The sequence below is a fragment of the Acytostelium subglobosum genome, assembly GCF_000787575.1.
Source record: "Acytostelium subglobosum LB1 DNA, scaffold: scaffold12, whole genome shotgun sequence".
In the NCBI taxonomy this organism is placed as follows: Eukaryota; Evosea; class Eumycetozoa; order Acytosteliales; family Acytosteliaceae; genus Acytostelium; species Acytostelium subglobosum.
In genome coordinates this window covers 696,459-710,388 of record NW_012236521.1, presented here as the reverse complement: position 1 = coordinate 710,388, position 13,930 = coordinate 696,459, and the positions used below count along the sequence as shown (strand labels likewise).

The window sequence follows — 13,930 nt, the reverse complement described above, 5'->3', positions numbered from 1 at the left end:
AGTGAAATTGGTGTTGGTGGTGGAGATGAGGGAGTAATAATGAAGATTGAAAGTGAAGTGTGTTGGTTGGTGGAACACACTCAATAATTCAATCATTCAATCAATCAATCATCTCTCTAGCTCTCACTTCACTTCACTTATTCATTCAATCATTCATTCAATCAATCAATCAATCAAATATATTTATACATACATATAGATAAGTCATAATAATAATACCAAAAAAAGAATGTATCCTCCACATTATTCACAGCAGCCACAACAGCAGTCACATCAGCCACCTCAGCCACAACAACAACAGCAACAAGGAGGTGATGATGATGTAGGATTCACATTTGAACATGTCTCTGCAACTCAACTCAATCAACAACAACTACAACAACAACAGAATATTGATTTCGATTCACTTGTAAATAACAATAGTAGAAATAACACCAATAATAATAATAATAGCAACCTATACAACAACAGTGGAATACATGCTCCAACAACTTACCATGCCTCCTCAATCAAGGCACCGTCACCACCAGCAGTGTCACCAGTCATATCACACAATATTAAATCATCAATATCCAATGTCGACTATCTGTTGCCTTCCAATAATGTACCAACAGCAGCAACAACAACATCATCCCCACCAGCAAGTGTAGCCTCACCTGTTTTGGATCAACAACAACATTCTTCACCTCAATACATGCCACCTACCCAGGTGCAGCAGCAACCACCACAGCCACAGCAACAGCCACAAGCCCAACCCCAAGCTCAACCTCAGGCACCCAGCTTCATGCAGACTCTACAGATGAAGCAACAACAGCAACAACAACAGGCCTCACAGCAGCAGTCTATTAATGATCTGTTGGCTCAAATAATGAAGACAATGGTATGTGTCTTGTACATGTGCCCAATGGTCAAGCCCGGCAACTACTAACATCGCGATGACACAAACAGGAATCAAAGTTTGAGCTGGTGATGGACGTTGTTAACAAGACCAACGAGAAGGTGATCGCAATGGAACAACAGATAAAGGATCTCGATCAGAAGTGTGAACAGATTAAGACACATCAGAGCACAGCAGCGTCTCAGCCACCACCTTGGTTGCAACCAATGACCCCTCAACAACAGATCCAGCAACAGTTCCCTGGCGCCGTGCTGATCGCTCAGCCAAACATGCCACCTGCCATCCCCATGCCAGACGCCACTCCAATGTACACGATGAAGTCGACTCTACCATATCCTCCACATGGCACCATCGCACTTCCAGCCACCGCTGGCACAGCCGGTGGTAAAGACGCCAACTCGACAGCTCCACTCAGCTTCCAACAAAAGATGTTGCAGCAGCAGCAGATGTACCAGCCACCTGCCGTGCCCACCACCGCCGCAGCGCCACCCAAGTACACACCAGGCGTCGTCGCCGCCCCAGGCAACGCATATGGATTCTATCCTCCAATTGTCTCTGCTGCTCAGCCACCTCCCGCCCAATCACCCTCGCCAGCTCAGCCACAGACAGCACAGAACAAACAAGCTGCCGCCGCTTCTTCTGGAAACAGTGCTACTACCACTGCCGATTGTCCATTCTGTACAAAGAAGTTCCCTATGAACGAGATCGAGGCGCATGTCTATGGACACATGGATGGAAAATACTGAGTAGCCAAATCATTCATTCAATCGTTCGATCAATCATTCAATCATTCAATCAATCACGTTGGCATTCATTGATGCTGTCGTCCCTGCTACCTACCTACCAACCAAACCTTTGTACTCTTCTAAACATAACAACAATATCTTATTAAACCATTCATCCTTTGGTTAGTTACCTGTGCTGTGTCCATGTTGATCAATGATATGAATGAATGAGTTGACTGATGCCAAGAGAGAGGCGACGAAGGTAGAGGGGATATCAATGACATCTTTTACTATGACATTTAAATAACGTGAACAAACTTGAGGATACCAATGGTAATCAGTGCTAATATGATCTATAATATGATGGTTGGTCGATGTCAGTACTTCATCCATAATCCACCATTATAATGACTCGCCAAACTTACAAATACAACGACGAGGATGATGAGCAACATCTTCTTGTTCTCCCACCATAGCTTCCTCTTGAGCTGAGTGGAGTTTGATTTGAAATGGAAGGACTCTGCCTGTAACTTCTCTGTCTTATCTACAATGATCTCAATCTTCTCTCCTCTGTTCAATGTCTTCTCCAATGTTGTGGACAACTCATCCTTCACCACTGACACCTGTTCCTTGATCATGTTTATCTTGTTTGATTGTGGATTCGAGTAATATTTCTTTTGATTGAATGATTGATTGGATGGAGGTTAGGTTGATGTGATTGGATTGTGATTGAATGATTGGGATTGGAAACACATACCATCCTATCCTCTAGAACTCTTCCAAATGGATCATAGGTTGCTGGTGGTGCGTTGAATGGTAGGTTATGTCCGTAGGCGGCAATGAATCGAGACTGCACGTCCATTAGGAAGTCGAATGGTGTGGAGAATCCAAGCTTCTCATGACAGAAGCACAGGAACACCAGTTCATTCTCTGATATGTAGTGGAAGTTATGTCCATTCACTGAGTAACTCTATAAATTTTGCCGATGAGTCGTGTCAGTAAGTAAGTAAAAAGTTATCGTGTCAATCATCATTCGATCGATCAATCAATCAATCAATCAATCAAAGGTACTACCTACCTTCTTTGCATATGGTGGTATCTTTGTAAGCAGTCTAAGTAAGTGTGATCATCATTGTTAGTATTCATTCATTCGTTCAATCATTCACTTCTACTTGTCTTTTAGTTTGATTGATTCATACGTTCTAGCAGTCTCTACAAAGTTTCCATTATCAACAGCGTATTCAACTAGTACGCTTCCTTTATATCCAACTGAAGCATATAATATAGTCATATTTATCTATGTCTTTATGTTATGTGAGTGTGTCTGTCTGACTGATCTTTTGGTATTAACAACAACCTGGAATAGCGCTATTCTTATTAATACACCTTTATAATAAATATAATATTAATAATGATGTTTATGATTTAGAGATATAAATAATAATAATAATTAGTATTAGTATTAGTACTATCTATCTATCTGTCTATCTTTGTATCTTGTTTGAAATGAATGAATGAGTGAGAATGAACACGTGGATTGTGAATGAACTGTTGTTGTTGCTTGACCCGGGTGGGGGAATGAATGGTGGACACCCCAGAGATGAGTTGTGTTTTTGAGTCGAGCAGATACTACATTCCTAGCAGTCTGAGTGCTTTTGTTTCAGAAGGACCACTCAAGCATCATTCCTGACCTACATCATCCAAGAATCCATTTCAAAGTATCATGATAAATGATATAATAAGAAGTTCAAGTTCAGAAATCGAGTATCGAGATAGAGATAAAGAGATATAGATGAATGATTGTTTATTCAAACAAGTATTCAATGATAGATGGTTGTCACATTATTTGTTCAAATGTGTAACAGACTTGAACAAACGACCAACAGAGACAAAGACAACTATAAAGACAAACAGCAATGTTACAATACAAGCATTAAAATGGGATGATGTAGTTGCTAAATGGTTGTTAAAGGTCTGCATTTATTATAATAACAATAGTGGACCATTATTAGTTGCATTACATAATCGAGCATTCATAGACTCTACATCATTTGCCAACTTCCATGCTCATCAATATGTACTCAAATACCTTTTAACGATGTATCCTGATGTATTTAGAGCAATGCCTATCATTGATATAATGTCAAGAATTAATAGATTGGACATGGTCACATATCTACATCAAAATGGATCATCGGCCACTAAGCTTGCCATGAACTATGCTGCATCATTGCCCCTCGTGGAGTTCCTTCATCAACATCGCACCGAGGGCTGTAAAATCATTGCATTGTCAGAGGCAGCGGCACGTGGGGATCTGCCCACCGTCCAGTTCCTTCACCAACATCGAACCGAGGGCTGCACCGTGAGGGCGATGAATAAAGCCGCTGGCAACGGACACCTGGATGTCGTCAAGTTTCTCAATGAGCACCGCACTGAGGGCTTCACGACCAAGGCAATGGATTGCGCCGCTGGTAATGGCCACCTCTCAATCATTCAATATCTGAGAGAACACTGCAATGCCGAATGCACCACCGATGCCATGGACCATGCAGCACAACAAGGGCACCTCTCAATTATTGATTACCTGCAATCCCATTGCGGTGCAAAGTGCACGACCAATGCGATAGACGACGCAGCAGGAAATGGCCACTATAACATTGTTCTACATCTGGACCGGCACATGGACAAGGTTGGCTGCACTATCAATGCGATGGACTATGCCGCGAGTAATGGCCATTTGTTGATGTTAAAGTATCTTCATGAGAATCGAACTGAGGGATGCTCATACCGCGCGATGAACATGGCTGCGGAGAATGGCCATCTCGAGGTCGTTCAGTACCTTCATGAGCATCGCACTGAGGGATGCACAATACGCGCGATGGACATGGCAGCTGAGAACGGCCATCTCGAAATAGTGATATATCTTAACGAGCACCGCACAGAGGGCTGCTCGATCGAGGCCATGGACAAAGCCGCCCTGTGTGGCCACCTCTCTGTCGTTCAGTATCTTGACGAGCACCGTACTGAGGGTTGCACGACCGAGGCCATGGACAGGGCTGCTCTGTGTGGCCACCTCTCCGTTGCCAAGTATCTCAATGACCACCGCACTGAAGGCTGCACCATGGCTGCCATGGACTATGCCTGCGAGGATGGCCATTTGGACGTAGTCCAGTACCTTCATAGCATTCGAACAGAGGGCTGCTCCGAGGCTGCGATGAACATGGCTGCATCGATAGGCAGCCTTCCAATCGTTCAGTTCTTGCATTACAATCGTACCGAGGGCTGCACGACCGAAGCCATGGACCTGGCAGCAGGCAATGGATTCTTGGACGTCGTTCAGTTCTTACATTACAATCGAACAGAGGGCTGCACCGCCAGTGCCATTGATACGGCAGCACTCAATGGACACACACCAATTGTAAAGTTCCTCCTGGACAATCGAGTCTTGGAGGAAGCGTCCTGGACTGATCTAGCAATATCCAGAGCGGCATCACGTGGCAACCTATCAATCATCAAACTACTACACCGACAACATCCTGAACGTTGTGATAAAGTCCTCACACACGTCCAGCAAGCAGGCAAGTGTCTACCAGAGTACATCATATTCATCAAAGGTCAACTTAAGTTGAATGATTGATCGATTGAATGAATGAGAGATATGTGTCAGTGCCATGGCATCCAACAACAACGCATTGAGTCAGAATTGGGTTCGGAACAACATCAACAACCTATGGTGTAGCGATAGCAACATCACTTCGAAAAATTTGGTACCCAAACCCGGACATTCCAACGATCGGTCGTGACGAGGGGTGAGGCCCTGGCCTTGCACCCGATTTTTTTGATTAAATAAACGACTCCTCAGAGTGGATTGATAACAAGGACTGGGAGGCGTGCACAGCAAACATTGTTGTTGTAAGGGTACAACGGTTGCATAGCTTGTTGCAAAGACACACTCAATTCAATCAATCAATCAATCAATCACAATCACAATCACACACAGACATACAGACATACAAGTCCAATCATGTCTTCCAACTTCCAGTTGCTCAATGATTCGAGTGATGAAGATGATAGGTCGAGGACAACAGAGACTGGAACTATCATTACAAACCACAATGGTGTCGGTGGTGGCAATGGCGGAGAACAAGATATAGAGTTGGACCGTCCATTGTTGACCTCACCAACAATAGCCGACATTGATGGAGTAGGTGCACATCCCGATGAAAGTGCACTAATACTCGAGGATATACAGTTCAGAGACGACACCAACCTACAACAGGAACAGAAACAAACACAGCAACAACAACAACAGGGAGGCAAGAAGAAAGTACCATTATGGTGCTATGTGATATTGGTGGCCGCACTACTGGCCATGTCATCTAGTGGACCCGCATTGAAAAAGATGGACGTGCCACCATTGCGCAAGGCAAGCTGGCGTCTTCAGGTGACATCGATCATGCTCTTGATTGGCTTCCTCGTCGACCTGCACACACTCTACCCCCTGTTTGAAATACACTTGGCAAAGTCCTTTGTCGGCGTGCTGCCCGCTGGACTCGTGTCGTCGCTGCCCATCTCCTGGCAGACGGTGCTGATCAACGTGCGCCAGACCAAGTTTGCATCGATTGATGAACGTCGCACCGAGCAGTCCGAATGTCGCGCGCGATTCCTCTCGTGGAAGACGTGGGTCATCCTCACGGGCACTGGCTGTGTGCTGGCCGGTCACTTTGGCATGTGGATCAGCAGTCTCAACAAGACATCACTCTCACACAGTCTACTCTTTGTCACGTCCAACCCAATCATGATCGTCATTGTCATGGTTGTAATGCGCAAGCCAATCTCCAAAGGTGAGATCTTTGGCTGTCTCATAGGATTCATTGGCCTCGTCATCACAATGTTTGATTCACTCTTCCTTACGTCTGGACCTGTCAATGGTATCCGAGTATGTATCATCATCCCCGGACATGCATTCCATTCACTCACTCACTCATTCATTCAATCATTGTTAGCCAACAGTATATGGTGACTTCCTCGCACTGATGGCTGCAGTATGCATCGTCTTTTATTTATTCGCTGGATCTAATCTGAGGACATGGATGTCCTTGTACTTATATGCATTCCCAGTGACATTCATTGCGTCACTAGTATTAACATTTAGTTCTCTAATCTTTGAGACAATGCCAGTTGCCAAGGTATGATTGATCATATATCTTGATCGTATATCTCTGGAACTATCCCACTAATGTTATATACACGTTCATTCACTAATATAGGAAGGACAGAACTTTGGAGTATTCGGATGGGCAAGTCCAGCATTTGTCTGGCTTGCACTATATGTTGCATTCTGTAAGTTGTTGTGTGACATGGATTGGAATCATCCCATATATTAACAATCATTCAATTAATGTAGTCCCAGGAATAGTTGGTCACACTGGAGTGAATGCCATTATCAAATATGTTGAACCTGTAGTTGTAAGTATCACCATCCACAGATGGATGGATGGATGGATGAATATGGACCATCCCATCCCATTCAATCAATCAAACTAATCAATTGGTGACTGACACATTCCCTCCCAACAACTACACAACAGATATCAGTGACACTACTACTCGAACCACCAATTGGCACAGTGATGGGCTATTTCGTTGGCGAGGGAGAGATACCAGGCATATTCACATATATTGGAGGACCCATTGTAGTGGCCGGTTGTGGAATGGTCACAGTAGCATCATACTTCCGTAACAAACGTGAACAGGCTGCAACGCAAACAGCTGACGTATCGAATGTCAGTCTTGACGTTGACGTTGACGATGCATCGGTCTCCTCATCAATAGCATCCAGCAATGAGATCATGATGGATGCCATACCCAACCAATACTCCAACCTATCATCAGATCAGGTACCCTCAGTTGTCGTCGAAGTCGACGACTCCAAATAATAAATTAATATATTTATATTATGTTGTAATGTCCAAAGATCATGGATGGATGGATGGATGATATATTGGAAGACATTGAGTCAACATGTGACTGACTGACCAGTGACCTACCATCCTCATCTCACTCTCTCCATGCACATCAAACAACAAGCTAGGAGTGAGATGAAAAAAGAAAACAAGCCCACTCGCTTCCATTCACACAACTCATTCAATAACCACCCACATTACCCAACCTGGATAACTTATCTCTACAAGAACATAATCATTATCTATCTATCTATCTAACTGAGTAGTAGTCTCCAAGTAGTAGTAAGCATTATAGGTTGGTATATCATCCACATCCACATCCATATCCACGTCATTGTATACTAGTATGACTTGGTATGTCATCACATTGGGTGTGTGTGTACTTTGTGTCGTCATTCATTCATTCATCATTCACTTGTTCCACAATGTCATGTACACATTCCTTGTTCCAACATATACTATTGTCAATCCATTGTTGTTGCCACTGCCATACATACCATACCACACTTCCCTATCATGGCTTTGGTATCAACATACTCCAACATCCACCATGTTGTTGATGTCCAGCCATCTTTCACATTCGCTCATTCGCTCATTCACTCTTTTGTTCGTTCAATCATTCATTCATCCATTCATTCATTCATATGATGTAACAATCACATGAACATGATGTCGGCAATGGACATACTCGGTTGGTCATGTGATCACCATTGACCTTCAACTTCCATGTCTTGCCCAATCATACAATCCCACCGAGTCATGTTAACATCTTGGACAAGGTCACTCATTCACTGATTGACTGGCATGGTCACTGTGATGGTGGCTATGGCATGCATGCATCAATGTGATATTGCACAGTCTGTCAGTCAACATGATCGTATCATGTGCACATGCTTTACAAGCATGGCTGTCATGTGACACATAGCCTGAGCGTAATCATCTCTGCGCTTCAGCTGGACCACGTCAACCCCACAAAACACACCACCCTTCAAAAGGAACTTCCTTCCAGTCCACCTTTGCCGTCCATTATTTTTATTTTTCTGTTTGTTGGTGGGGGTTGGTTGGTCGTTGGAAGAGAGGGAAGGAAGCTTGCCACCACCCGCGTTCCAACAAACACAACCTGGATGCGTGACTCGTCGTCCAATAATTCTCGTGACACAAGCGAATGTTTGGTTTGGTTTGGCGCTGCTTATTCCTTCACTCTCATTCAACTGGATGTCCAAGCTTTTCCGGTTTCATCGTCTTCATTCCATTCCTTTACAACTACAACTACAACTAATTGGTGTATCCATTATTACAACATCAAACATATACATCAACTCATTCATTGATTGATCTTAACTAACATTACATTACATCCAGTACTTCATAAATATATATACATACATATACATATAAACCAAACACATATATATAGATATAGCGTAGGTTATCCATCAATCAATGGAAACAACGCCAAAGCCAAAGACGACTATAAAGTTTGTCAGAAGGATGAAGCCTGGTGAGGTGTCAACACCAAACCCTTCGACGCCAAACAATGCTACACCAACACCTGGCACAGCAACACCAGGTGACTTGACACCAATCTCCAGCGTGTCAATGGACAGTAGCATCGATGACATGACACCAATCAACATTGCCCGCATGCTCTCTGACGAAGCATCACCAAACACATTACAACAAGGCAACAACAATAGTTTCACACCATTCTCCAACAATCCAAACAAACGTAATCGTAGAGGTATGACTGCTGTCGAGCTGAGCGAGTCAGGCACCGGTGATGCCATGTCCGATCCAGACTCGGACCCAATGGACGACGACGCCAAAGCTGGTGGTGACACAGAGATGACCGCATCAGAGTTCAACCCTCTATCAAAGAGAGGAGCTGTATGTATCGCGCGTCGACCATAACCATGCCTATGCCATGCCCATGACCATGACTAACAATGTACACATACACAGCAGAGAAGACTTAGAAATATGAAGAAGAAGAATGATACCGAGAACCCAGAACAAGATGATAGTGTGGATGACTTGACGGCCGCACAACAAGATGGTGATGCACCAACTACTAGCACTACGAGCACAACAACAACAAGTACGAATACAACGACCGATCAGACGACGGCAGACATCGAGTCACCACAGTCCAAGAGACTGTCCAAGAAGCCAAAGAAATATAACGATGGAGAGGATACCAACAACACCAGCAGCGCCACACCAATGGACACGTCATCGTCCACGCCACAGGCAAGGAAGCCAGGTCGTCCGCCCAAGAAGGCCGCGCAGCCAGCCGACGATGAGAGTGGCGGCGAGCAAGCTGGCGATGGCGACAAGAAGGGCAAGGGCAGCAAGACCAAAAAGTCGCAGCCCAACGCCCTGGACATCCGTCCATGCTGGTACGGCACCTGTACCAAGGCAGACCGTTCACTCAAGCTGCTGCGACCTAGTCTCGTGCCAACATGCAAGACCCATGCCATCAAGTCCGAGTCCAGACTTCACGAGATGCTTGGCAAAGGTGTAAGTTCAAACGTGATCACAAGGAATCATTCCACAACACGCGACTAACATTATGATCATCAACACTCCATTTAGTTCTGGGTCGAGGAGAAGGGAAATAAGGATACTGTTTGTGGTATCTGTGGAGAGTCTACAAAGAGATTGACTCATTGCGCGAATGAGGAGTGCGCCTTTGGCTTCTGCGAGCCATGCATCGACTTTGTGATGGCCAAGTACGATAACAAACCGGTAGACGACAAGTGGCAGTGCTGGGTGTGCAACGCCATCAAGGTCAGAGGCAAGGAGCGTGAGAGAACGAGATGGGTCCGCGAGATGGTCCATCCAAGCTCCTACCAGCAACAACCGCGCAAGGTGCGCACCCCAAAGACCTCGTCGACCACGGCCACGCCCAATCTGACGCCGGTCACGCCCAACCTTCAGTCGCAGCTTCAGCAGCAGCAACTGCAGCTCCAAGGCACACAGCAGCAATCACAGCAGGGCGAGGACGCCTTTGGTCCAGGCAAGAGAAAGAAGAAGTCATCTTCCACGCCAGAGGTACGTGGCAAGAAGAGGACGCTGGAGGGCGAGGAGTTGATCTCGGCGCCAGGCTCACCCGCCTCGGACGCATCGCCAAGCGCCGTCCAGTATCACTCGATCATGTCGCCCGAGCGCAAGCCCATCACACCGGTCGACTTCTTCATCGATCAATCGTTCAACTCGATCAAGTTCTTCAACAACCTGCTCGAGAATCCCTCAGCCGAGATGCTGGCGCAGTTCAAGACGCTGGTCAGCACAATGAACAGCCTGCGTATGATCCGCTGGTCCAACGAGTACACTATGGTGTGGCGCTCAATTGAGGAGCTGGCGCTGCTCTTCAAGCGCAACCTCGAGTCATCCCAGACGATCCTCTCGATGCAACAGGAGATGAAGGCGCTGGACGACGACAAGATCAAGTCGTCCAACAACATCACGCGCAACCAGCCACTGGAGCGCGCCATATCGCGTGTCTATGAGCACCACCAGCTGTCCAACATGATCGAGAAGGAGTGCACATCGGCCCGCAACGTCCTCGTCATCTCCATAGACAACGCGCAAAAGACCATCGAGGAGATCCACAAGAACTTTGAGAAGGACGTGCAACACGACAAGGTCAACGAGCAGCGCATCAACAACGAGCTGGCGCAGCTGGAGGACCAGATGAAGAAGACGATGGTCGACCATCGCCAGCTCAAGACCCACGAGGAGGAGTTGGTTGGCCAGCTGACCACCGTGCGCACCTCCATCTCCAACCTCGAGGCCATCCGCGACTCGCTCACCAAGCGTTGCAGCGACCTCAAGATCGAGACGCTGCTCTCCAAGAACACGATCTCGGAGCGCGAGACCGACATCCGCGTCAAGCAGGTCACCCTGGAGAACGAGATTGGCGCACTCAACGCGCTGATCAATCTTATCGAGGGCGTGTACTGGGGCCACGAGTACTTCTACGGCACCGAGATAGGCTCGTGCGAGAAGGCCATCAGCGAGCGACTGACCCAGATCAACCAGCGCATGGACTTGACGCGCAACGACATCCCACTGGCCTACAGCCTGCGCCCCGCCACCATTCGCGAGCAGATCACAGAGGACGATGGCAGCGAGACTGTCGTCACAGTCAACAAGGACGACGAGTCCATATCCTTCCTCAACCCATTCAAGACGCTGTGCATCTATCACACAGCATGCATGGAGCACAATGTGCCCAACTTCCATCTGGAGAAGCCAGACCGAATCCGCATTGCCATCGGCATCATCAACGAGTTCTCCAGCAAGTACCCCGGCATCGTCGAGGTGTTCAACACCCCAGCCGAGGTCGACCTGCGCTATGTGATGGCCGTTCACGACGCCCACTACATCAAGAAGCTCGAGACTCAGCTTCCGCCCGAGAACAGCGACTACGAGACTCACCTTGAGTCTGACAACAGCGGCGCTATGGTCATGCGCACACAGAGGAGCGACGACGAGACGCTCTACGACACATTCGTCAGCAACCGTTCGATGAAGGCGGCTTTGCGCGCTGCCGGCTCAGTGTGCGCTGCCGTCGACGCTGTCACCAAGCTCGGCTACCACCGCACATTCTGCGCCATCCGTCCACCCGGCCATCACGCCGGCCGCTTTGGCCGCACGAGTGACGCCCCCTCCCAAGGCTACTGTCTGATCAACAACGTGGCCATTGGCGCCAAGTACGCCTCGCTGACTGCCGGCTACTCAAGAATTGCCGTCGTCGACTTTGACGTACATCACGGCAACGGCACACAAGAGATCCTGAGTGGCGACGACAACTTCCTCTTTGTGTCGATTCATGTGATCGACGAGAAGCGCTACTTCTACCCAGGCACTGGACGTGACCAGGGCGACACGCCACGCGAAGATGGCACCTACGATAGCAACGTGCTCAACATCGGCTTGAAGCGCTTTGCCTCATCGTCCGCATTCATCCAGGCGTGGACCAAGAAGATCATCCCCCGTCTTGAGGCCTACAAGCCCCAGCTGATCTTCCTTAGCGCCGGCTTTGACGGCCACAAGGACGACCCAACCAACGCTCTCAAGCTCACCGAGGAGGACTACTACACAGTCACCAAGATGATCAAGGCCGTGGCGGCCAAGTACGCCAGAGGTCGCATCATCTCTGTGCTGGAGGGTGGCTATGGCATCGAGCGCAGCAACTCACTTCAGCGATGTGTGAACGCACATTTGAAGGCACTGGTCGAGGACTCCAACAACGAGATACTCTATTCGCAGGTGGGCGCTGGCGACTTTGGCCTCGTCAAGAAGATCTACAATGGCGTGGCAAACAGCACGATCAGAGATCCAAACAAGCAAGGAGATATTGAGAACATCACAATTTACAACAACATCGCCAGAGACTATCTGGAGAGCATCAAGCAGGCGCCCACACCGCCATCCAGTCCACCCGCCGACGCACCAAGCCAATCGGATGGAACTCAAATGCAGGCTCTTCCAACACCAGCCACTGGAGCGAGCAGTGGCGGCCACGGTAGTGGAGACAAGGAGTCAACAAAATCATCTACGACAACAACATCGACAATGGAGCAACAGCATCAACCCACTTTAGCGACTACTACGACCAAGTCCAATGTACATAGTTTAAGCGACACTACTACTCCACCCTCAGCATCAGCCCTGCTGAACGGACAAAGCAGCAGCAGTGAGCCGTCAACATCAACCACGACCACATCCAACCCGGCTGCGGCGGCCACCGCCTCTTCGGCCTCCAACCCCGCGCCACCAACATCCGGAGGTCAGCAGTTAACTATCACCAGCTTGTTGATATAATTCAATCACCCATCCCAGCACATCATCCATTCCATTACATTCAATCTCCTGATACACTATTATATATATATATATAAAACCCCCTAACCAACCTTAGCAGAGACGATTCTTCACAAACAGAGGTGCTGTCCATCATCATATCCAGTCATCCAGACTGACTGGATCACGATTCGAAATAAACTATATCATTGTCGCCCATTCACTTCATAAACATTCCAGTTATTTATTTGAGGATGTAGTAAGTTTGCTATTCTTGAATTTAATGAGAAATAGAGTTTGATAGCTAAAGAATTAATTTAATTAAAATTTTGGTTTAACTGATGGTCTAATTCCAGCCCTGTCCGAAGCAATCAAAAGAAACAATTAGTTAGATCTTAATAAATCAATTCATGTTGGGAATAATTAAATAAACATACTGTTCTTGAGCACTTATTAATAATGTAGTGGATGCCAACAATACTATTAATAATAAAATAATTATCTTCATATTTAATTAATAAATCTTTAAT

General features: G+C 46.8%; 5 protein-coding genes across 5 annotated transcripts; 4 read left to right on the top strand and 1 right to left on the bottom strand.

Moving 5' to 3' along the window:
- Nucleotides 1-229: 229 nt before the first annotated feature.
- SAMD00019534_065780 (hypothetical protein) lies at nt 230-1,644 on the top strand (the record flags this gene model as incomplete). Its single annotated transcript, XM_012898398.1, has 2 exons — nt 230-880; nt 949-1,644. 2 exons carry the CDS (start codon nt 230-232, stop codon nt 1,642-1,644), a joined length of 1,347 nt encoding a protein of 448 aa, XP_012753852.1.
- A 278-nt stretch (nt 1,645-1,922) lies between these two features.
- On the bottom strand, nt 1,923-2,914 carry SAMD00019534_065770 (hypothetical protein; the record flags this gene model as incomplete). The annotated part of the gene is made up of 5 exons (XM_012898397.1): nt 1,923-1,976; nt 2,049-2,297; nt 2,381-2,593; nt 2,702-2,735; nt 2,823-2,914. The coding sequence occupies 5 exons, from the start codon at nt 2,912-2,914 to the stop codon at nt 1,923-1,925; spliced, it is 642 nt and encodes a 213-aa protein (XP_012753851.1).
- An 873-nt stretch (nt 2,915-3,787) lies between these two features.
- Nucleotides 3,788-5,260, top strand: SAMD00019534_065760 (hypothetical protein; the record flags this gene model as incomplete). The annotated part of the gene is made up of 1 exon (XM_012898396.1): nt 3,788-5,260. One exon carries the CDS (start codon nt 3,788-3,790, stop codon nt 5,258-5,260), a length of 1,473 nt encoding a protein of 490 aa, XP_012753850.1.
- Nucleotides 5,261-5,647: 387 nt separating this feature from the next.
- SAMD00019534_065750 (hypothetical protein) lies at nt 5,648-7,562 on the top strand (the record flags this gene model as incomplete). The annotated part of the gene is made up of 5 exons (XM_012898395.1): nt 5,648-6,562; nt 6,630-6,812; nt 6,894-6,966; nt 7,031-7,092; nt 7,215-7,562. The coding sequence occupies 5 exons, from the start codon at nt 5,648-5,650 to the stop codon at nt 7,560-7,562; spliced, it is 1,581 nt and encodes a 526-aa protein (XP_012753849.1).
- Nucleotides 7,563-9,032: 1,470 nt separating this feature from the next.
- Nucleotides 9,033-13,421, top strand: SAMD00019534_065740 (hypothetical protein; the record flags this gene model as incomplete). Its single annotated transcript, XM_012898394.1, has 3 exons — nt 9,033-9,476; nt 9,552-10,109; nt 10,185-13,421. The coding sequence occupies 3 exons, from the start codon at nt 9,033-9,035 to the stop codon at nt 13,419-13,421; spliced, it is 4,239 nt and encodes a 1,412-aa protein (XP_012753848.1).
- Nucleotides 13,422-13,930: the final 509 nt, after the last annotated feature.